General features: G+C 38.9%; 1 protein-coding gene across 1 annotated transcript; it reads left to right on the plus strand.

Annotated features, from left to right (window-relative positions):
- The first annotated feature begins 5,621 nt into the window (after positions 1 to 5,621).
- GLYATL3 (glycine-N-acyltransferase like 3) lies at positions 5,622 to 25,764 on the plus strand. The gene is made up of 6 exons (XM_027524992.1): positions 5,622 to 5,668; positions 12,010 to 12,122; positions 15,594 to 15,701; positions 16,102 to 16,228; positions 19,889 to 20,012; positions 24,160 to 25,764. Exons 2-6 carry the CDS (start codon positions 12,045 to 12,047, stop codon positions 24,584 to 24,586), a joined length of 864 nt encoding a protein of 287 aa, XP_027380793.1. The 5' UTR covers positions 5,622 to 5,668; positions 12,010 to 12,044; the 3' UTR covers positions 24,587 to 25,764.
- The last annotated feature ends 317 nt before the right edge of the window (positions 25,765 to 26,081 follow it).

The raw sequence follows: 26,081 nt of genomic DNA on the forward strand, positions 1-26,081 counted from the left end.
TGTCTGACTGTGCAACATATGGACTGTAGCCCATCAGACTCCTCTGTCAAAGGATTCTTCAGGCAAGAATACCGGAGTGGTTTCCTTGCCCTCCTTCAGGGGATCTTCTCAACCCAGGGATCGAACGCATGTCTCTTTACATCCCCTGCATTGACGGGGGGGTCGGGGATTCTTTACCACTAGCACCACCTGGAAAGCCCAGGGGGTGGAGGGGTGGTGGTGGTAAATATTCCTACTTTATGACAGGATAGATTCAAAGTAAATAAAATTAAATGACAAAAATAGAAACTAAAAAGGATTTATGAATGAATAACTGATGTTAGTGTGTCTAAACCCCTATAGGCATACTCCTCTTATAGTACTTTATTGCATTTTGCAGATACTGCATTTTTTACAAACGTTTGTGGCCATCCTGTATCGAGCAATATTGATGCCATTTTCCGAATACCGTTATTTTTAAATTAAGGTGTCTACATTGTTTTTTAAGATATAATACTGTTGTACAGTTAATAGACTTATAGTATACTGCAAATGGAACTTTTATATTCGCTGTAAAGTAAATTGGTGTGACTTTGTGGTGAAATTTGCTTTATTGTAGTGATCTGGAACTGGGCTTGCAGAATCTATGAGTTATGCCTGTATTATGCACGGAGAAGACAATGGCACCCCACTCCAGTATTCTTGCCTGGAAAATCCCATGGGTGGAGGAGCCTGGTAGGCTGCAGTCCATGGGTTCGCTAAGAGTCAGACACGACTGAGCGACTTCACTTTTACTTTTCACTTTCCTGCATTGGAGAAGGAAATGGCAACCCACTCCAGTACTCTTGCCTGGAGAATCCCAGGGACGGGGGAGCCTGGTGGGCTACTGTCTTTGGGGTCGCACAGAGTCAGACACGACTGAAGTGACTTAGCGGCTTAGCAGCAGCTGTATTATACATATAAACAAAGATAAAACCATAAAGGAAAAAAAATCAGTAGATCACTACATAAGACTGAACTTTTTAAGATAAAATTTTTTTAAAAATAAGCCAAAGGGACAACACAGACTGAAAAATATCTGCAACATATATAAAACATAGTATTTTTAGTCATAAAGCTCTAAAATCCAGTAACAGGTTAAATACCAATAGGAAAATGGGCAATTCTCAAAGGAAATAAGTAGTCAATAAGTATCAATACTTGGAAGATTTTTCAACCTTAAAAATCATGTAAATGCAAATGAAGACAAAACTTTTCAACTATTGGGTTGGAAAAGATTGAAAAAGACTGAAAAGGAAAGTTGCCAAACATATAGGAAAATGGGTACCCAGTATTGCTGCTGAAGGAAGGAGGGCAAATGATGTCATTTGGTGGGGGCCAGGGGGAGTGCAACCTGTACAGATACGTTAACAGAAACACAGTTTACTGTCAGTCATTTAAAGTCATTATTTTATATTAATTCATCCATTCTTACAACTTTCAGTGGGGCATATGTTTAACAAACAGGTTTTGCCTAAATATGAGACACCTGCTCAGTGACCTAAAATTAAAGTATTTGCTTTCTTTTATTTGGTTGGATAGAATATCTTGGCATTGTTTGCTGAAAATAAATGCAGGTGCACCTGTCAAAATTAATACTTGAGTCATTCAAATTGGCGTGGTTTCCAAACAGAAGTCTCCTAAATCCTCTCAGATTTCATTCACTGTCAAGAAATATTCAGCTTTAAGGAAGAAAGAAGGAAAGCAAAAACAGAGAAATTCACAGTTCCCATGTGCACTGTATTCTTTCTAAAGTGACTGATAGATTTTTCTGTCCTAACTAGTTTTCTTCTTAAGAGTTGCTGCCCTTTCTTTCTGAGTAACTTCACTCTGTAGGACAGTCTCTGGGTCCATCCACATCTTTACAAATGACCCAATTTCGTTCCTTTTTGTGGTTGAGTGATATTCCATTGTATATATGTATGACATCTTCTTTACCCATTCTTCTGTTGATGGATGTTCAGATTGCTTCCATGTTCTGGCTATTGTAAATAGTAATGCAGTGAACTTTGGGGTGTGCTCTGTGGTGACCAAAATGGGAAGGAAATGCAGAAGAGAGGGGATATATGTATACATATACCTGATTGATTCAGTTTATCATACAGGAAAAACTAACAGAACATTGCAAAGCAACTATACCCTAATAAAAATTAAAACATCAAAAAGTTGCTGTCCTTGAATATATTTCTTGCCATTCACCACCACACAACCACTTTCATTAAAGTGGCTGCTGCTTGTAGAAACCATATCCAAACACTGGTCATATTTGTTAAAATTGGACAAAGAGGAACATAAAGGAGGGACATTTTCCAAATACAACAAAGTGGGAATTCCTTGGTAGTCCAGTGGTTAAGACTTGGTGCTTTCACAGCCGAGGGCCCAGATTCCATTCCACGTCTCAGGGGTTTAAGCTACCACAAGCTGCATGGCGAGGCCAAAAAATAAACAATAAAACTATTATTTTTTTTTAATGAACTTTTTCTTAACTAATAGAAACAAATGTGCCTTAAAATCAGTTTTAATCATTTCCACCCCTAAGGAGTTCCTTAAAATTAAGGTAGATTTTCAAATGGAATGAAAGCTATATAACAAAAATAACAGTGATAAAGTGGCTGATATTTATTGATCTGTACTGCATGCCAGGCACTGTTTTAAGCCCATTACATGTATACATGTATTTATACCAATATTGTCACCCTGTTTATTTAACTTATATGCAGAGCACACCATGAGAAATGCTGGACTGGAAGAAACACAAGCTGGAATCAAGATTGCCGGGAGAAATATCAATAATCTCAGATACGCAGATGACACCACCCTTATGGCAGAAAGTGAAGAGGAACTCAAAAGCCTCTTGATGAAAGTGAAAGTGAAGAGTGAAAAAGTTGGCTTAAAGCTCAATATTCAGAAAACGAAGATCATGGCTTCCGGTCCCATCACTTCATGGGAAATAGATGTGGAAACAGTGTCAGACTTTATTTTTCTGGGCTCCAAAATCACTGCAGATGGTGACTGCAGCCATGAAATTAAAAGACGCTTACTCCTTGGAAGGAAAGTTATGACCAACCTAGATAGCATATTAAAAAGCAGAGACATTACTTTGCCAACAAAGGTTTGTCTAGTCAAGGCTATGGTTTTTCCTGTGGTCATGTATGGATGTGAGAGTTGGACTGTGAAGAAAGCTGAGTGCTGAAGAATTGATGCTTTTGAACTGTGGTGTTGGAGAAGACTCTTGAGAGTCCCTTGGACTGCAAGGAGATCAGCCCTGGGATTTCTTTGGAAGGAATGATGCTAAAGCTGAAACTCCAGTACTTTGGCTACCTCGTGCGAAGAGTTGACTCATTGGAAAAGACTCTGATGCTGGGAGGGATTGGGGGCAAGAGGAGAAGGGGACAACAGAGGATGAAATGGCTGGATGGCATCACTGACTCGATGGATATGAGTCTGAGTGAACTCTGGGAGTTGGTGATGGACAGGAAGGCCTGGCGTGCTGCGATTCATGGGGTCGCAAAGAGTCAGACATGACTGAGTGACTGATCTGATTTAATGTGATCTGATGGGGATCAAACCCCATAGTAATCAGCATTATTCACATCCTGCATAATCTGAGGCAAAGGAAGCTAAGTAACTGAGATCACTCAAATAGTAAGTGATAGAGCTAGAACGTGAAAAAAATATATAATTTTGACTTCTTAGGAATTTGCTGATAAGCTACAAATAAAAGGTAGTTCTGAAGCTAGTGAGTGAATCCCAATACAGCAATGTACAAATATTTGATAATATGTATTATGAATTTGTTCAGTTGGATTTCTAGAAGAAAATCTTAAATTTACATTAGAAACCTTTTGCCCCCTTTTTTTCTTTTTTTCCTTTTAATTTCAAGAGTCAAAAGTTTAGGTTAGGGTGGGTCAGGGTTTCAGGATGGGGGGACACATGTGTACCCATGACTGATTTCATGTCAATGTATGGCAAGAACCATTACAATATTGTAAAGTAATTAGCCTCCAATTAATCTAAAAAAATTTATTTCACTTGGCAATGGATATATGGTAACCTATCATTCCACTGTAGAATTAAATGTATTTGAAAAAAATTTTCTTTACATCCAAATATATATATATATATATACACACATATATATATATTTACCCAAATTCTCACATTTTGTGGGATTTTATGATCAATGTTTCATTTTTATTTTTTTTTATCTTGTTTTACCCATTCTTGTTTCTGATTGCATCACTTAGCTTCTGCTTCAGATAACCTGCATTAAAATTTGTCTTTAATGTTCTACTTGTTTAATGACTGTACAGAAATAAAGTAAAAAAAAAAAAAGTTTAGATTAACTTGATGAACCTATTTCAGGTTTAATTATCTTCATCCAATGCAGTTTTCCTGGAAAAGATATATTTTTCCTTTTTAGCTATTTTTCCTATGGCAAAAAGCTACTATTCTAGTTAGTTCATATGTTTAATAGAGAGCAAAGAACTTTGTAAAAAGAATAGAAGTTTCTGTTCTGGAACATGTACTCTAAACCTGGGAAGACAGGTATATGTCCCTCCAAGTCCATAAATAACTTGGCCCCTGACTTTTTAAGGTTTTCTCTGATACTATACTTCATACCTAAATTGGTTTCTGTTCTATAACAGCTTCTGTTCATTTTTTAAAATCCATTTTCCTCGAATAATGTACAGGAAAGATTAGATTTATATAGGTCCCTTAGGACCATGCATGGGTATAGGTTGCCCTGGGTAACATTGTTTTTTAAAGTTATCAGTATAGTAGGATCAAAAATGCTCTTACTTTGACATCCAGGAATTGTCCTCTAAAACAATTTCCTCCGGTCACTTTCAACTACCAACTACCCATTGTATTACTTAAACCAACATCTTCAAATAAGAATGCCCTAACGTCTCTAGGTTTGATCTTGACCTTGTCAGACTTAAACATGGTAAACAGTATCCTCCCAAGCGACCACATTGACGTTCTCTCTCTAAACCACTGAGACATTCGTACTGTTTATTATCCTAAGGCTCAGGTATTGTGTGCTGAGATGCCCATGGTGCTTGAAATTGCAGCCAATGGAGCCAAGTAAATTCTGAATGAATTTTCATTTGAAAGACCAAGGCAAAGGAATTAAAATTCTCAAAAAACACTCTGTTCCATGAGGGGCCTCCTTAGAGATCACGCTCTTTCGGACTTGGAAGTTGAGAGCTGCAAAATAATTTTCTTCAGAATAGATAAAAATATATAAAGTCAGTACTGTCTTCCTATTGTATCCTATTTGTCTGGGTCCCATTCCTTTTTATTCTTTTCCATTGTATCCGATATGTCAGAAAGATAGGTTTTGTGTCTAGAAAACATCCATCTCTCAATCAAGATGAGTATTCAGTGCCTTTCACACCATAAAACTAAATGTGGTAGAAAGAGGAGGAATGAAAACACTCGTGGTGATTTTTTTCACCTGACGTCATAAACTCCTCCCTTCCTCCTGTTGTGGATACCCTGTCTTCCTCTTGCCCTCCTCTTTCCGCGTAGAACTAATTAGGGAAGATAGGGTTGAAGAATTAACCAGCCTTGGACGGAGAAGGAGACACTGCACTGCCACACAGTTTAAGACTTCAGTTGCAGACTGAACTCTCAACATTAGGTAAGCATTTATTCATTAAAACAACAAGTATCAAGTCACTGGTTATAACTACAAGCAGAAATGGGAGACATAGAAAGAGGAGAGATGAAATTCAACATTGTATAGGAAGACCAAACTATATTTAAGTTTACAGGAAAAGATAATTTCTTGCTGTTGTTTTGGGGTTTGGGGGTGCTTTTGTTTCTTTGCTCTCTTAAGTTTTGCTATGGAGGAAAAAAAGCCCTACAAAATATAAAAGTATTTGCATTTTGACATGGGCACACTAGAGAAACAGACAAGCCTAAACAGAAAACCTATCATCTGAAAAATAATCAGTATATTGGATTACAAGTACTGTAAAAAGTTCTTTATTTCCTCCTTAACAAACAAACATTCACTATTGTATTATAAATGGTGTGTGCTGTGCTAGCCGCTCAGTCATGTCCGACTCTTTGTGACCCCACGGACTGTAGCATCCCAGGATCCTCTGTCCATAGGATTCTCCAGGTAAGAATACTAGAGTGGGTTGCCATTCCCTTCTCCAGATCTTCCCAACCCAGGGATCAAACCCAGTCTCCCGCATTGCGGGCAGATTCTTTACCGTCTGAGCCACCAGGGAAGCCCATAAATGGCATATTACATCATAAAAACAGAGACCTTATGTTTTATTTATTGATAAGAATGAATTCTAGGAGCGTGTCATGCCTTCCTTGTCTGATTAATACTAATAACATATTTTAGCTGCTTGCTGTGTCCTGATGGGCACCTAAATGCCTTAAGAAACCTCAGTTCCTAAAACTTATGTGAGTATAATTATTTTCCTTGAGACAGTGACTCTGCTAGTGATAAAATTTTGGCTACAGGAGGTACAAACCTTTACTTTCCTATTCAAGAACAGGTGTTTATTCAGAAACAAACTCACAAACATAGAGAACAGACTTGTGATTGCCAAGAGGTGGCGGTGGGAGGGATGGATTGGTAGTTGGGGATTAGTAGATGCAAGCTATCGTATATAGAACAGATAAAAATCCTGCTGTATAGCACAGGGAACTATACTGAACATCCTGTGATAAACTATAGTGAAAAATACTGTACATATATGTATAATGAATCACTTTGCTGTACAGCAGAATTTAGCACATTATAAATCAACTATACTTCAATAAAATAATTTTTTAAAGAACATTTGCTTATTATAGGGAATTTATAATTGAGTCATGAGGATATAACATTCTGATCTTACACTTTTCAGAGTTAATAGTTGTCATTATGACTTTCTAATGGGATTCCAAATGTTAAAAAATATTTTATGAGACTATTTTTCATTCTCATTCTCTGAGAATTTCTGTTTTCTTTTTTGTGAGCCTTAAAATTTATCTTCGTCTTTAACAAAAGGAAGATCCTTATGAAATTTATCACTGTTTTCACTAAAGGATATTGTCTAGTGTTGTATATTAATTACAGCATCCTCGTTGTGTGAACCTATGGGAGAACTGTCTCTCTGATTTTAATGTCACCAATCTGTGACCCTGCAAAATTTGTGAATCAAAAGAGCTGCTTAGCCTAGAAAGACAAACTGAAGCCAGATCAAGGTAGGTTTTGATTATATAGAAGTTAGAGAACTGGACTTAATTTAGAAATGAATAAGTGAAATTTGAGCAAATGCTCTGGTAAAAAGTATAAGGATGATTTTATGGGCAGTCTGAATCATGTAACTAATCATGTTGATTTCTCTTTGTGTTAGCTGCTAGAAAGCTTAGAGTACGATACGGACCCATACCTGCAAGTATAGTTGATTTTCATTGTTCGTGGTAAGGTTCAAAAAGTCACCTGTCTTAATTATTTTTGAACCATTACTCCTAAGGAAAATTCAAGATTATTTTCCTGCAAGCCTCTGGTCACAAGGTTTTTATCGGCAGATCAATACATAACCTTGTTATACGTGTATTTTCATTTAGACACATTGCTTAATGTATCTTGTAGATTATCACTGAACATACAATCAAGAGCATTATAACCCATACCTAAAAGAAACTTATCCAATACGTGTTTTCTTTAGGAAGGCACATGACTGCCTTTTTGCACTTAGGAACACTAAACAGCACTTAAGCACTATGCCTGGGGGCCACTCTAAACAATGAAATGGCCAACAAAAAGCAAAAAATGCAAAAGAACTCGGCACTGGGACTTCCCTGGTGGTCCAATGGTTAAGATTCCATGCTTCCAATGCAGGGGGTTGCAGCTTCCATCCCTGGTGCGGGAACTAAATCCCAACTAAGACTAACTGGAAAAAAAAACAAAAAACAAAAAACAAAAAACGACACTAACTAGACGTATAAAGGACTTGTTTGCAGTAGGAGAGCTTGAGCAAGAAGTCAGCTTCTTCAGCTCCAACTGATTGAAAATGTGGGCATTCAGATCAGATCAGATCAGATCAGTCACTTAGTCATGTCGACTCCTTGCGACCCCATGAATCGCAGCACGCCAGGCCTCCCTGTCCATCACCAACTCCCGGAGTTCACTCAGACTCACGTCCATCGAGTCAGTGATGCTATCCAGCCATCTCATCCTCTGTCATCCCCTTCTCCTCCTGCCCCCAATCCCTCCCAGCATCAGAGTCTTTTCCAATGAAAGTATATTGGGCACCTACTGACCTGGGGAGTTTCTCTTTCAGTATCCTATCATTTTGCCTTTTCTTACTGTTCATGGGGTTCTCAAGGCAAGAATACTGAAGTGGTTTGCCATTCCCTTCTCCAGTGGACCACATTCTGTCAGATCTTTCCACCATGACCCGCCCATCTTGGGTTGCCCCACGGGCATGGCTTAGTTTCATTGAGTTAGACAAGGCTGTGGTCCTAGTGTGATTAGATTGACTAGATTTCTGTGAGTATGGTTTCAGTGTGTTTGCCCTCTGATGCCCTCTTGCAACACCTACCGTCTTACTTAGGTTTCTCTTACCTTGGGCGTGGGGTATCTCTTCACGGCTGCATTGGGAGACTCCAATTTTTCACTGCCCTGTCCATGCCCACAAATGACTTCAGGATCACTGTCAGTACGGATTTGAAGTTACAAATAAATTTTAACAAGTAGGTGAATTCACAAATATGAAACCCATGAATAAAGAGGATCAACCCTACATGCAAGACTGTACTCTATATGCCTTGCCTGCCTACTTCACTTGTAACTCCATACTTCTTTTGTATCTTTGTGTTTCCGGTAGCCTGAATTTTTATTTTATTTTAATTTTTTATGTGTTTTTCCTGTGTGTATAAGTGGTTTTGAATCCTTCGGGAAACAAACCAAGCAATTAATAAGCAAATCAGCTACAAATATTTAGAATTCCTCTTCTTTGCACTAGCGACCTTACTACATATTTGTATACAAAAAGATCTCTGAACATCAAACCTAGTGAGAGAAATATGATCAACTTCCTTTTAAAATCATTTCATTTTCTCGCAAAAGACACTGAATTAGAAATAGTGAATGTGTTTAACCTAAGGATTTACTAAGAACTTAAGATTGCATTTAGAGATGAGGTGAGTGAATGAAAAGTCAAGCAGATACAAGGATGAGATAGTGGCTATACTTCTTGCTCTGTTCAACCTCAACTCTGAAAACTTCCTCTTTTCAGTTTCTAATATTGGCTCAGACTACGAGTATTAAGGCCCAGAAGCCTGATTTGCTGACTGCATTGAAGTGAAGTGAAGTGAAATGAATTGGCTCAGTCGTATCCGACTCTTTGAGACCCCATGGACTGCAGCCTACCAGGCTCCTCTGTCCATGCGATTTTCCAGGCAATAGTACTGGAGTGGATTCTCATTTCCTTCTCCAGGGGATCTTCCCAACCCAGGGATCAAACCCAGGTCTCCCGCATTGCAGGCAGACGCTTTACCGTCTGAGCCACCAGGGAAGTCTAATCCTTCATATCTCTTCCGACTCTTGCTGGGAATGCAAACACTTCAGACATACCACTCAGTGGACTGGAGCCCAGGGGGCTGGACTATAAGAAACATGCTTCTTAGAAGTTCAGACTCACATAAACTATATGACAGAGTTTTATGACAATGGATTTTAAATAAATCCACAATCATACATTCTGAGTATCTCATAGCCACACAGAGATGCCACATAGAGAAGTCAAGTAGCTTTCTCTGTCTGGAAAATGTAAAGACATAATCCAGCAGAAGCCCAGGTTCTCAATGTTTATTTATCTTTGCATCCAAGTGCCTGGCTGCTCAGGGTAGGGAACAAGAATAAGTTGGATAAGCTCTATCACACTATTTTTAAATTTTAAAAATTAAAATTAAAAATTTTTTTTTCTCTAATTCAGTCAAGACCTGACTGTAAATATGGGGGGTGGGAAATTTCTTGGAAACAAAAAGCCATGGGACAGAGCCCTCAAAATCTACAAAATGCAATTATATAAGAATGCATGGAGTTGCATACATTACGTTTAGGCCCTTTACATCTCTTAATTTTATCGGACTAAAATGAGCCTCAGCCTTTGCTCACATCTGATTCATCTTTAAGCTAGGTATTTCTCTCCTCTTAACCACCTGACCCACTCAAGTTTTTCTCTTGTCTTTGCCCCACATTGTGAAAAGAAGTTTCCCTACTTAACCTAAGACTTTCCTCTGAGCTTCATACCATGCATTCAACAACTACTTTCAGTGACCCTTACTGTATGCCAGGCCCTGTGGTAGGTGCTGGGGATACAGTGGAGCACAGAGCAGACATGGGCCTTTCTTCATGCAGCTCACAGGCTACTTAAGACAGGCTTATACCAAAGAAAACACAAATAAATATAAAGTTACAACTGCTGGCATGTCCTGAAGGAAGAATTCAGAGTACAGTGAACATGTGTAATGGAGGGCTTAACCCAGTGTAGACACTCACATCTCCCCAGGATCCAGTTTTGTGAACTTCCCATTTCCAGTGGTTCTGATTGACACATTCCAGGGCCTCCTTCTCTCTTTCTTTCTTCCCTCTTCAGGGGAAGTTGGCATTCAGAATTAATCTTAAAAAGGAACAATGGTACAGATGAGCCTGTTTGCAGGGCAGGACTAGTGACCCAAAGGTAGAAAAAAGACATGGGGACACAGTGCGGGGAAGGGAAGGATGAGATGATTTGGAAGATTAGGATTGACACATATACACTGTGCTGTGCTTAGTTGCTCAGTGGTGTCTGACTCTTTGTGACCCCATGGACTGTAGGCCGCCAGGCTCCTCTGTCTCTGGGGATTTTTTAGGCAAGAATACTGGAGTGGGTTGCCATGCCCTCCCTCAGAGGATCTTCCCAACCCAGGGATTGAACCCAGATCTCCCACATTGCAGGCAAATGCTTTACCATCTGAGCCACCAGGGAAGCCCAAGAATACTGGGATGGGTAGCCTATCCCTTCTCCAGGGGATCTTCCTGACCTAAGAATAGAACTGGGGTCTCCTGCAGTTGCAGGCGGATTCTTTACCAGCTGAGCTACCAGAGAAGCCCAACATATATACACTACCATATGTAAATAGATAACTACTGGGAACCTGAGGTAGGGCAGAGGGAGCTCAGCTTGGTGCTGTGTGACGACCCAAATGGGTGCGATTGAGGGGGTGGGTGGGAGGTCCAAGAGGGAGGGGATAATGTATACATACAGCTGATTCACTTCATTATATGGCAGAAGCTAACACAACATTGTAAACCAATTACACTCTAATTAAAAAAAAAAAAAGAATTACACCCTTATCCCTATGCAGTGAGGCTACTGGGGAGACTGACAAGCCCCATACCCAACCCTTGCAAGGTGACTGGCTGCTCTGGCTTTGTCCTGGAGCGCCACATCCCTGTCTCCAATGGCACTAACATCATCCCAGCCCCTGTATCTAAGAAGTTACTGACAATAGCTTGAACTGGTGACTTTCTGTACCTCTGCCAGGGGCTGTACTGCCTCCATGGGCAACTTTCCCTTTTTTTTTTTTTTTTTTTGGATGCACTTGCTGAGTCATATTTATCTGACCAAAGATTGAACCCATGTCCTTGGCAGTGAAAGCAGGGAGTCCTAACCACTAAATAACTTTTGATGCCATTTCCAAGACCTACAGCTAGCTCACTCCTGAAAGAGATGGTATTCACCAAGTCTTCATATTAGGAATTCACCGACCATCTTAAGACCCACACTAGACTTTCTCTGCAGAAGACCCGGGCTCCAGTTGTAGCCACCACATCATTTTATATGAGAAAAAATGAATGAAGCCCAGTTTAAACAAACAAACAAACGAACCAAAAAGACAAACAAAAAGCTTCAAGGATCTTTCTGGGTAGATTTAAATATTAACAGACAAAAATTAAATACATCCTTTCATGTTTTTAAATAGGTGTGGAGTTACTAGCTCTCCACTCTCCAGAGAAGATGCAGGTTCTTAACTGTTCTACCAAATTACTGCTCCTGGAAAAAATGCTGAAGAGTCACTTTCCTGAATCACTCAAGGTATGAAACATTGAGTTCTATCTTCATTTTATTAATCTGTGAAATAACATCAGACTTATAGCTGTTTCCCAAATTTTCCTAATGGTAAGACCCTGGGAATACTGGGTAAACATAGTTTCCCAATCCTCTCCTTCTAGAGACTGATTCAATGGATCGGGGATACAATGCAGTTAGTTATATTTTTGAGAGTCTTGCTAGATACCTTCTAGGAAAATTCATGCTGTGCTGGACTGGACTATTTATGAAATAAATTTCAGTTCTAAATTTTATTAAATGGCAGAAGGGACTTCTAAATTCAGATTAGTTGACTTGGCCTGAATAATTTTTTTTAAATATCTTTCACATTATCTCATTTGAGCTTCAAAAACACCTAATCAATCCCCCTCTAAAATTAATTCCTCTGTAATATTAAAACCTCTGAATAGGCATATATTTATATTAAAATTTTATAGATAATATTACTAAATAACTTCCCCATTTCCAGGTGCTAGAATTCAGATTTAAATCCAGATTATCACGTTTCAAATTGAGTGTTTTTTTGGAAATGCTTGCCTCTCACAGCACCATCTGAAGTAAGAATTAAGGAAATGAACCGTATAGGCACAGATAGATGCCTTTCTGAGAAATCTCCTCTTTCATAGCTGCTGAGCTCTTTGCTCCTGATTTCTTATTTCTCCTACCCTGAGTCTTTTTATCCCTAAATCTCTTTATCCTCCTTTAATGATTTCTTTGTTATATAATGCCTGGCTTTGTTCTTTGACCATAGTTTCAAAATACCCTTTAAGTAAACACTAAGTCCTTTAGTGAATAAAAAAGATAAAGAAAAGATAGTCTCAGTTGTTTCCTCTTCCTCCATCCACTGGAATTTATAGCTGCGTATTTTATAATCTCACTTTAGGCTTAAAATTTAGTTTAGTCACTCAGTTGTGTCTGACTCTGCGACCCTGTGGATTGTAGGCTACCAGGCTCCTCTGTCCACAGGATTTTCCAGGCAAGAGTACTGGAGTGGGTTGCCATTTCCTTCTCTAGAGGATCTTCCCGACCCAGGGATCGAACCCAGGTCTCCCACATTGTAGGCAGACACTTTACTGTCTGAGCCACCAGGGAAGTCTTTAGGCTTAAGTGTTTAAATAACCTTTCAGATTTCCTTCACACGCTCTACCTGCTCATTCCTCTAGCATTTTTACTCCCTCCTAGCCACTTTGCATCCCCTCTGAACACTCACTCTTTGGATGAATAAATTATTGAAAGGATTTGTTTGTTTTCTTATTGGAGGACAATTGCTTTACAATGTTGTGCTGGTGTCTGCCATACAACAACACGAACCAGTCATAATATAGACTGATTCTATATTATATAGACTGATTCTTTAGCGGCCCTCTCTGTAAAGTCTTCCTCCCCCATCCCATCCCACACCTCTAGGTTGTCACAGAGCACCAATCTGGGCTCCCTGTGTTATATTGCAGCTTCCCTTTAATTATCTGTTTTACACATGATAACATATATATGTCAATGCTAGTTTCTCAATTTATCTCACCCTCTCCTTCCCCCTGTGGTTTCAACCAATGCCAAAGCTTTCAGTTGGTTCTGATCTTTTACAAACTAGTTATTTTTTCAGAATCTGAATGTTGTAAAGAGGTCTCTTTTTTCTTCTAAACTTGTGAACATTTCAATCATGTTTAAGTTACATTCTTGAATACAGATTATGCTTTCCTCATGTGAAACCATTTTAATAAGTGTATTACTCTGTACACGTAAGATCATCAATTCCAGAATTTAATCTTGAAGAGAACAAGCATGACCCTTCCAGGTTACTTTAGTTTGTGGATTTTCACTAAGTGTGATCCATGTTGCTCATTAGTATTAGACTACATTTGGAAAGATATAGTCTATGCGAAAATTTGAGTGAGGTCTCAGTTTGGGTAAGACAGAGGAGAGTTGGATCATCTTCTAGGCATTGAGATGAGGTGAGTGATTTGAATTAAGATAGTGATAAAGGAGGTAAAATGTAGGCTCCAAAGCCCTTACTATTTAACTTTTTCATTGAAGTATAACACTAGCAGGAGTTTGCCAAGTGATGCTAGTGGTAAAGGAACTGCCAGCCAACGCAGGAGACATAAGAGACACTGGGTTGGGAAGATCCCCTGGAGGATTTCTTCACTCCTGGAGAATCCCATGGACAGAGGAGCCTGGAGAGCTATGTCCATAGGGTCACAAAGAGTCAGATAGGACTGAAGCAACTTGGCACACACCCACATAACACTAGAAAGTGCACAAAACATAATGATACAGCTCAGTGAATTTTCTCAGAGTGAATATCTATGTAACTTCTACTCCATTCAAGAAAGAACAGTACATCAAACGCCATTCTTCCCCCACTCCATACTCTTTTCCCGTCAATATCTTTCCCTGCTCTCCCACAGTAACCACTATCAATTTCTAAAGTCATCATTTAATTCTGCCTGTCTTTGAATGTAACATAAATGGGATCACACAGTAAGTATCTCTTTGAACTTAGCTTCTTTGGCTGGACAAGCTCGATACCATGTTGCTCTTTTGTAATCCATGGTAGGAATATGCCACAATTTATTTATTTATTCCACTGTTGCTGGATATTGTTTCCAGTTTCTGTCTACAGTATTACAAAAACGCTGCTGTGAACACTGGCCTATAGCTTAGCTCTTGTCCTTACCACTACAACTTTGTCTTCTCTAGAAGCACAGAGATAACATATTAAAGTTGCTTTGTGGGACAGATATCTTTGATTCTTAGTGGAAAAAAAATGTGAAAAATCACAGAACAGAATTCTAACGATAATTCAGTATTGTTTAGTCAATAAGAATTTGGTCAGCTCTGTCAGACTCCATGGATATAACAGTGAATAAGACATAGTTACAACTCTCAGGGAATGCTTATACAGACCTGCTCTATCAAATCTAAAATGCAGGGTATGCTTTTTGGCTTTTCTCTGGGGGATAGTATCTCAGTCTCAAGAGATATTTAATTGTAATTCAGGGTTAAAAGAGTAGTTGTACTTCACATATGATTTTAAGATAGTGTAGTAAACTTCAAAAGCAGCTGCACATCAAAATTATCCATAGAACTTTTAAAAGGCATATGAACTCTAAATCTACATATCAGACACTGATTCATTAAGTATTACTGACCTATGTTCCAAGTCCCTGTCTGGTAAGCCTTTTGATTTGGTACCTCTCACCATTGTGCTAAAAAAAACACTAAGTTTTGGGAACATTTTCATAGACTGTCATAGACATTTTAACAGTTTCCATGTGCACTGATGAAATAACAAGGGAGAAGTCTATATGTGTGTGGGTTATGAATATATGTGTGTATATTTATAATTTCCCCTCATGGCCATAACTTTGCAGTAGTACAAGAAATGAAAAGAGCAATAAGCATCTGAAATGGTTAATAATACGACTAGCTTTTCCTCTGGGTTCTCTGCCTCAGGTTTATGGAGCAGTCATGAACATAAATCGTGGGAATCCCTTTCAAAAGGAAGTGGTGTTGGATTCATGGCCTGACTTCAAAGCCATCATCACACGGCGGCAGAAAGAGGTACAGTTTTAAAAGGCAAAAAGAATTGGTACCAACTGAAATGAAAGATGAAGTAAAGGGGAAATCGTAACCACCATAGCTTAACAAGCTCACCATTAGCTTCTAATTTGACTGGCTTTGGAGTATCAGACATATGGAAACCTCCAGTATAAATGTGTTCACTAGGATGATTTCTCTAGTGTTTGATAATCCCTAGAAGCATGAAGCAGATACACTTACACACTAGCTTTCTCACTGGGTTGATGATTCCTTATGATCATTGACTTTGGTCATATGGATAAATATGAAAGAAGATTGAAAAAGACAGCATCCTCCCCATTCTGCCTCTGAGACAAAGGAGAGGCTCACGTGATCAAAGGTGGTGTGCTTTATGTGTTTGTGATCATGTCTTCTGTCCTAGGCTGAGACAGACAACTTGGACCATTATACTAATGCCTATGCTGTGTTCTACAAAGATGTCAATGCTTACCGACAGCTGTTGGAAGAACATGGTGTTATCAACTGGGACCAAGTCTTTCAAATACAGGGTGAGTCAAGTATAAGACACTAGACAGGCGTTTTTTTTTTCTTCTTTTTGTCATATCTCTCAGATATATAAATATGACACGCTTTCCACACATATAAGCACACATATGTACAAATACACTTACATACATTTTATATATTAACAGCTTATGTATTACAGTCTTATAGCAATACTTTTTTTGAATTATTTTTACTGAGGTTTGGATTAGGCTGTTTTTAAGCGATTTTTTTTTTTCTTTCAAAAAATGGTATCACTGAATATCACAGAATATTTCTCCTATTACTTCTAACCCTTTCCTGTCATAATCTTTTAAAGTAAATCTAATTTAAGTCTAAGCCAATAGGTAAGCCTTTCTTCTTTCTACAGCAAATGATTCTTGAAAAAGATAATCAACTGGTCTGCACAGGATAAACTGAAATGATTTTATAAGGAAAGAGTATATGTGGGCTCCAAGGAGATAACTGCATAGCCATCAACGCTTCTGGAAGAACTTTAGGCCAAGACTGAAACAGATTAAGACTTTTGATTATTTGGATGGATAGCTTTGGCTTCAATGTATCACTTGCTCTCTCAACTTTTTATAATGATTGGGAGTTGATATAGGCAATGAAGTTACTGTGCGTAGCTCTTCCAGTGAAATGAGTTCCTTGATCATTTGACAAGAAGGTAGGAACCCCCATTTAGATATATAAATTCTGGTAATTTTTATCAGCCAGAAGTAGCTGAAGCCCTCTACAAGAAAAGTTTCTGTCCACCTATAATGATTTATGTAAATTCATAATCTAAAAACTTGGAATGTTGTGTATATATATATATAAAATCCCCTGGCAAATGCTCAAAAAGAGTTTATAGAGGCAGTTCTAAACTCTCTCACACATTTACAGATTTACCCCTGTTAAGCTGGTTAGAAGTGAGGCATAATTCAACCACTTGCTTATCTAATTAATTCAGAAAAATCTCACCAGGATTACTTTAATATGGATATGAGTATATCTCCCCCTTGATGTGAAAAGTCATGGCAGTAACTGGATGGATTTTGGTATTATTGCTTAATATCCTCAAATCCCCTGAATTTATCATCCCTCTGATTGCCAATACTTTTTTTTAGAAGGCTGAGCTATTAGTTGTGAGTTACACTCATTTTAATTGATAGTCATCTTTCCTGAGGGTTTGGTGGGGAGAGATGTGAATTATAGCACCTAGTATAGCTGGAATGGTAAAACCCCTCATTTACCAGGAGACCTGGGTTCAATCCCTGGGTTGGCAATCCACTCCAGTACTATTGCCTGGAAAATCCCATGGACAGAGGAGCCTGGTAGGCTACAGTCCATGCGGTCTCAAAGAGTTGGACACAACTGAGCAATTTCACTTTCACCGTGTAGAGCAATACCGGCTCTTGACTTCTGATGTGGTCTCAACTGTAGGTTTCTGTGGTAAGAACTGTAATCTCTTTAGGACACTGAATAACTTCTAAGAAGTCATCAGGGTCTTTACTATTGTTATTCAGAGAACCTAAAAAGGTGCCATTTCTATAACATCTCTAAATCATGAGCCTCCCTAAAAGCCTATCAGCTACATATAAATAGCCTTTTACCTACTTCTTAAGTGCAGGCTAGGTCAAAACTACTAGTTGGGTTGGTGGATACATCAGGATTTAGGCAGTGAAGCTGCTTCAGTACTGGGTGTTTAGAGCAAGAACACACCCTGCATAGGAATGCCTTTGTCATTTTTAATCTAAGAACCATCCATAACAATGTTAAATCAGGGTTAATCCTCTAATGGACTCAGAGGAGCCAAACTCCTTGTGTTTGCCATATACAGGAAACAAAAACATGCATAATTGCCCAGACAGGCCCTGCTTGCTGCTCACTGCTAGTTGCATGGACGAGAGAGCTTGTCTATATATATGAGCACCAGCCTGAAAGTTTCAAAGGCCTGCTCACTGGTAACTATGAACCAAAAAACTGTCCCAAGTTCTGGCTTATTCAGTTAGCAACCCTTCCCCTTCTAAGGAGGTGGAGTGCTCAATAGCAGAACGAGAAGTGGAGATTCCTTTCTCAAGGAGAAAGGAGAAAATCATTTGTTAAAAATGATACCCTCTCAACAGATAGAAGGACATGATCCACAGCACTATGGAGAGATGAGCGGCAAAATCTAAACAACAAATCCTGTTGTTTGGTGATTAGAGGGCCCTAACCATCAGGATTCTCCAACAAAAGAAGTTTTTAAAGTAGGGAGAGAGGAGTTTAGCGGGAATTGAAAGAAGGTCTGTTTATGAAAAGACTCACAAGACAAAAAGTAGGCAAAATCAAACTACAGTGTTTAAGGATGCAGGCTTAGATAATAAAACTGTAAAGAAAACAAGAAAATGGTTATCTTAAAAATTATTATAATGATTATTTTTGGAAGAGAGAGAAGGAATTGTGATTAAAAGATTGGGAGAGTGATACATAGAAGGGAGCTCATCAAATTCTATTCTGTGGCTTCAGAAGTAGTCAAAATGTATGTAATTATTTCTAATTAAACTGTCCCTTTTATGCAGTTTTTGTTACCTGTTACATCTGAAAAGTCTAAAAGGTTTTGTTTCAATGTTAGGATGACCTTTAGAAAGAATTGACTCAGTCTAACTTAGAAGAAAAAAATTCTGTTGGAACTACCATCCACACCTCGAGTCAGCACGGCTCACTACCACTTAGATGTAATTCAGTGTTTTAATATGGAGTGCTAGCTACAGCATCTATGATTTTAATAGCATTATCTTAAGACTTGCTTATCTTTTCTTAGACTTAACTCCCTGATGGAGAAGCCGAGGCTCAGAGCGCAGTCTATGTTCACCAGGACCTGCCATTCATGTTTTCTTCAAGAGAAAGTGATTTCCTAGGAGAAGGAAACAAGCAATTAGATATGAAAGGAAGTGGGAAAGTCAATTTCCAGAGCATTCAAGCAATCAGCAGCCAGAATGGAAAGGACAGAGCAGATTAGGATTTGGAGAAGCAGACAGTCAGTTCTAAGTAAACAAGCACCTTGTCATGCTGTAATTACTATCAGAACAGAGACCATGCCATTCTTGTGTCCTGATCTGAAGCTATGCCCAGCACAGTACTTTACTTACAACAAGTACTGAATAAAGGTTTATAGAGAATACAATATAGCTACCACAAATGAGTAAGTGCTGGGTAAGTTAAGTTCAGAATAAACCTCACCAGTCTAAGTTTATATATTGACGTTGCTGTGATGGGTGTTTAGGCAGGAGACTGAAAGACAGTCTTTAAAGTAAGATTGCCCTGCCAAATAAATTGAAGCTCTTTCACACTTCCAGAGCATCCCTTTACCCTCAGGGGCTTAAGATCAATCTGAGAAGTCAGGAAAATAAAAAGTTCCCATAAAGCATTACAAATTCTTAAGGGATAGTCCCATCAGAAATTCCCATGGAAGATCATGATCAACATGGAAATTTGAAAATCTCATACAAGACTTGAAAATCAGACAAAGGAGTAGCTCTGATAACATATGTATGAATACAAAGTGGTTAGGATAATACAAGGTGGGAAGCTGGTGGTATTGATGATACCAAGTATAGAAATCCTAAAACAAATTTCCTTTTGTCATTTTCAGATAAAGTGTCCACATTTTTTTTTTCATTGTGTGTTTCCACATACAGGGCTGCAGAGTGAATTATATGATGTTTCCAAAGCTGTTGCTGACTCAAAGCAGGTGGATGTAAAGCTAGCTTCCTTCAAGGCCGCTTGCTTACCTCCGATTTCAACTGTAGACACCAGTTTCTTGTATGTAAACCAAGCTTCTTCTGGGGGAGAACTTATGCTATGGCAGTACAAACTGCAGTACCTGGAGTACTTAATACCATTAAGGAATATTGGATTTAGGTGACTGAATCTAAATGTGTGTATGTGTTTACTCTTTTCCTTTTTGCTGTGCTTGACTGCTCATAATTTCCTGCAAAATCAAATCTGTGTCTCTCTCCATAGTAATTAACTATGGACAGTTTTTTCACAGAATACACAAAAAAGTCATTTCTTGGGCATCCTCCTCCTTCAAATAATTCTAAATAACTTCTGCTGTCTGCACCCAAGGTGGTTATAATTGTTTTTTGTTGTTTCAGGGATGAAGGTGTTTAACTGACTTATGTGTCTTCTATTCCAGGCACTAAATGTTTTCAAGTTTTAAATACATTGCCTCTTGAATCCTTTCCACAACCCTATAAAGCAGTACCATTATTATTCCCTTTTTGACCAGAATTGAAATAACACACAGGAGCAAACTATAGAGCCAGAAACAATCAAAAGAAGTCTAATTCCAGGATCCAGCCCTTCAGAACATGTGTTAGTTTATATCTGCATTCTTTTACTTTGTGGTCCCTGATCTGTCATGCTCTAGTTACTTTCCATTTTGCCTTACCTTTCTCTGTGTGTGTGTGTGTGTGTGTGTGTGTGTGTTAGTCGCTCAGTGTGTCTGACTCTTTGCAACCCCGTGGACTCTAGCCTGCCAGCCTCCTCTGTCCATGGGATTCTCCAGGCAAGAATAGTGGAGAGAGTTGCCGGTTTCTTCTCCAGGTTACCTTTCTGAGCCTCAATCAATTCTTCCTAAAAACTGGTGTATAATATCCTCTTTGTATGTTTCTTGTACGCAAATGAAACTTGATACCTGGAAAGTAACCACTTCAGTGAATGTTACTTTCTCCACTTCTGTGGTGTATGTTGAAGTAATTATTGAGCAAAACAAGACTAAACCTAGAAAAGAAGGGACACTTTAAGTCACATAAAGCAACTGGATTTTATTACTTTTTCAGTCATGAAAATTTTCAAACACAAGAGTTGAGAAACTAGTGTAATTAACCTCCAAAACCAAAATACTTAAAAAAAAAATCTTAAACCCCTGCCTCTTTCAATCACAAAATAATGCAGTTCTCAATTTTGTTTGTCCTTTGTTCAATTCCAACTGTAACCTTTTCAACAATACATTTTCCTATTAATTGAATTTAAAAAATATAACCAAGCTTGTGCTCATTAAATATACATGTATATTTTTAAAATGTACAAAAAGTACAAGATTTATTAGGAATCTTTTATCCAGACCTCTACCCTTCCCACCCCCTGATTTATTCTAAAGGAAATATCTTATATATTATTCCATTATACTTAAATATTATACCTCCAAAAGAATTATTATTATTATTATTGGCCAGGCCTCATGGCTTGTGGGATCTTATTAATCCCTGGTGGTTCAGATGGTAAAGAATCCACCTGCAATGTGGGAAACCTGGGTTCGATCCCTGGGTTGGGAGATCCCCTGGAGGAGTGCATGGCAACCCACTCCAGTATTCTTGCCTGGAGAATCCCCATGGACAGAGGAGCCTGGTGGTCTACAGTCCATGTGGTCACAAAGAATCAGACATGACTGAGCAACTAAGCATAGCATAGTATGGCTTGTGGGATCTTATTAATAGCTCCTCCATCAGGCATCAAACCCTGGCCCCAAAAGTGAACACACTGAATTCACTCAGGGAATTCCCAAGAATTTTTTTTTTAAAGTGCTATAGTAACATCACCTCTGTGTCAGGGGTCCCCCAGACCACCCACAAGTTCAGTGATTGGCTAAGAGGACTCACAGGACTCAACATATTTAGTCGTGGCTATGACTAATTATAATGAAAAGATACAAAGCAAAATCAGCACAGGGGAAAAAGGTGCCTTGGCAAAGTCCAGAGGAAACCAGGCACAAGCTTCCCAGAGGCCTCCCTGAGCAGAGTCACGCAGTATGCGTTTGATTCCCAGCAATGAGTTGTGACAACACATAAGATTTTTTTACTGGAGGTACCCTCTGCCAAGCACGCACCAATTTCCTAGACTCCCAGGAGGAAAACAGGTGTTCAGCATAAATTACATCGCTTGTACAAAGAGGCCAAGCTAACCACTCTTACCAATTCTGAGAATGGCAGGACTCCCCCAGAAATCCAAATTACTAGACACTTAGCCAAAGGCCAACCTGGCAAGCAGGTTCTCTAAAAACAGTGGCCTCGAGCCTGCTTTGTTAGCTCTTTCCTTAAAATTTTGTGAACATTATTTCCTAAATATAAAATGACCTGTTAGTAGTCACATTTCTCCAATAATCAAAACTTTGAGCACCTTATTTGTTTTGAATAAGCACCTGGTTATTATATGCAACTGGTTAACATCTCTCTTAAGTTTCTTTTGACAGACAGGTACCCCTTTCATCTTTTTTTATTTCTTATGTTATTTTTGGTTGAAAAAAAAAAAATCACGCTATTTGTCCTTTAGAGTTTCCCACAGTCTGTCCAATTCAATAGACATGAGTTTGAGCAAATTCCAGGAGATAGTAAAGGACAGGGAGGCCTGATATGCTGCAGTCCATGCGGTTGCAAAGAGCCGCTCACGACTGAGCTACTCAACAGCAAGTCTGTTTGCTGTCGTATCCCTGAGATGTTATTTAAAATTTTCTTCAATCCCCCGTCAGACTTTTTTAAATCAAATTTTTACTTGAATTGTTCCTTTCTGCGTAGGAAGTTAGACAATTTGTCTTTAAAACCTAAATCATTATCCAAATTTGTACACTTTATTTTGGATACCCACCCTTCACAGGTCATTGTCTCGAACGTCCCTCCTGAAACACACGGTTTAGTGTTTTTATTTATAGTGACATCACTACCCGAAGCTTCCTTGACTTTGTTTGAAAGTTTATTTTCGAGAATTAAATGAAAAAATCCTGTTAAGCCAGTTATTGCTTGCATTTATTTATATTCTTTCCCTCTGCTTAGTGGTTAGGCGAATGGCCCAGCTCCAGGTCTCACAGAATACCTGAAATATGAGCTAACATTGCATGACCACTAATAAAAGAAAACACAAACTTTTACTTCATAAAGAGGGACATGGTACAGGACCTCCCTGGTGGTCCAGTGGCTAAGACTTCATGCTCCCAGTTCAGGGTGCCCAGGTTCAATCCCTGCTCAGGAACTAGATCTCACCTGCTGCAACTGAAAGATCCAACATGCTGAAACTAAGACCTGGAGCAGTCAAACAAATATTTTAAAAAAGGACATAGTGAGAAAGACATCAGTAGCCTCTTAACTGGGGATGATCTTTGGATATTGATAACTTCAAGCACGAAAGAAAATTCAAAACACAACCAGCCCCCAGAGACTTGCAACTAAGTAACCTGTCTCAGTTCTTAGAAACTGCAATAATTTCTGTCCTTTTTTTTTTTTAATCTTAATGCCCATGGATCTTGAAATCTTTTTCCAGAATGTTTAGGGAAAGGTCTGAAAGCTAGCATTTCTTAAGCACCTACAAATGCCTAGAACATTATGCACTTTATATTTATTTTGTGGACATGGTTGCATAAATGTAGGAGTCCTATCCTAAAACATTTATTATTATCAAGAAAAAGATTAGAGGCTCAAGTATCTGGACTTGTTCAAGGCCTCAGAGAGGGTGTCAGCAGACTCAGGACTTAATAAGAACAAGTCTGAGGTTTGTTTTCCAGAAAAATGAAATCCTTGCCTTCATCTATTCTGAAGACAATAACAAGTGGGCATAAAATTTGAAGGAAAGACTTAGACTCAATATAATGAGTGTTTCATCCTGTTAGAAATGAAATCCTAAAAGATGTTTGTAAGTGGTAAGTTATGGATTCTTATTTATTGAAAATATTCTAGTATTTGCTAGGCACTATCTCCAGGATGCTTTCTCAGTTTGAATCAATGTAAAAAGAGAAGTAGTTGGGGAATTCCCTGGAGGTCTGGTGGTTGGGATGGGGTGCTTTCACTGCTGGGGCCAGGTTTGATCCCTGGTGGGAGAACTTAGGATCCCCCAAGGTTTGAAGTGAATAAAAAAGAAATACTTGTTTGTCATCTTATGATCCCAAGTTCATATTTCTTCCCATGTCATTTTCTTCAAGAATGAATTCTTCCGTACAACTAACCTACCTGAGTATTGCTGATGTTGACTTACTCAACCAGACTTGGTCTCGGGGCGGCAATGAACAATGTCGCCGGTACATCGCCAACCTCATCTCCTGCTTCCCCAGTGTGTGTGTCCGTGATGATAAGGGGAACCCCATGTCTTGGTCTATGACGGACCAGTTTGCCACCATGTGCCATGGCTACACCATGCCTGAGCATCGCAGGAAAGGTTATAATCGGCTGGTGATCCTCATGTTGGCCAGAAAGTTGCAAAGCCGGGGATTCCCCTGTCAAGGCAACATCCTGGATGACAACACTACATCCATTAACCTCACAAAGAGCATCCACAGTGACTTCTTGCCTTGTCGGTTCCATAGGCTGATTCTCACCCCTCCAGCTTTCTCTGGGCAAGTTCACCCCTAGCCCATTGGAACTCCAGGAGTTCTCTTCCTTTTTCTGAATATACACACACTCCTTAGCTGCCAATGAGGGAAAAATTAAAACTAGAATCAGGGGGACTTTAAATTGTTGAAAAAGGCCAGAAGACAAACAGGCTTAGGCTGGGAAGCCCTAACTCTCCCTGTCTCAAATTTCTATGGTAGTGATGATACAGGTCAGAAACAGCTGTGACTAGAAACAGGATAACTATCTTCCTTTAGGATCCACTGCAGGAAGAAGGTTCTAAAGCCATCAGTCTTAGCACAGGAGCAGAAATGACTGCATGAGAACAAATGACTAACATGGGAGTACCTGGATACTGCATTATTATTTCCCTTGGGCTTATGCCCGCTTTTCTACAACCACACCGGCGTCCTACAACCATAAATAACCCTCTCCTGTGCCTGCCACTGCTCTGTCTCCCCAAACCTCTTCCTACCACCCGTGGCTCAGGATCTCTGTAGACTATCCTGCCTTCCCCCCTCCCCGCTTTAATTCCTGTCTCTCCTCTAGCCTATAGTTCTTCCCTGGGAATGTTTAAATGTAGTGGTTCTCACATTTTAGTGCACTTCAGAATCACCTGGAGGGCAGGTTGCAACAAAGCTAGCTGAGTCTCTCCCCACAGCCCCTGATTCAGTTAAGTTTGAGGATGGGTTTGAGGTCGAGCCTGAAAATTTGTACTTCCAGCAAGTTTTCATTTCTCAGTTGCCTTGGATGGAGGAATAAACACACAAGCATTTTAAAAGCTAGAAGCAGATGCTATCAGCATAAGACTGGACACTGCCTATCACCTATTCCAGCCCCCTTGTTCATTATCAGCTTTCTCATGAAAAACTAAGAGGCCTGTTTATGTAGGTGTGCATTTGGTATGCAAATATAAACATACATACACATATATTTTCACTTCTTTCTTACTTCTGTATGCATACGTAATACTCAGAGAATTGTGGTAAGATAATAAACTTTAGTTTATTCTCATTACATATGAATATTTGTGGACAAAAGAAAACAAATGACTTCTTCAAGATTATATAACCGGTGCTAGAGGTTGAGCCCAAATGGTGTTATGTTGATTTCAAGCTTTTCACTAGACCATGTATCTTTTTAGGAAATGTAAAAGAAATTTAAATGATTAATAAAATCAACATCTCCTTCGTCTTTTATTCTTGTCAGTATTTTTTTTTTTTAATTTGGGTTCCAATTGCTTCTGTCTGTGTATCTTTCAAGGACAGTAAAGGAAGAGATAAACATCACAGGCTGTGTTCTTCTATCTGCAATAAAAGCTGACACAAACAATGGTTGGATTTGTCTAGTCTGGATAAAGTTGACTTAGCCATATAGAAAATATATGGCTTATATGGTTTCTTATTGTGCAGAGGTCACACAAATCTCAACTACAAAGATAAGAGGAAATCTAAATTTTAGGTGTTTATTCTGAGAAACATAATGGAGAAGGAAATGGCAGCCCAGTCAAGTACTC

The sequence above is a fragment of the Bos indicus x Bos taurus genome, chromosome 23 (genome assembly GCF_003369695.1).
Source record: "Bos indicus x Bos taurus breed Angus x Brahman F1 hybrid chromosome 23, Bos_hybrid_MaternalHap_v2.0, whole genome shotgun sequence".
Lineage (NCBI taxonomy): Eukaryota > Metazoa > Chordata > Mammalia > Artiodactyla > Bovidae > Bos > Bos indicus x Bos taurus.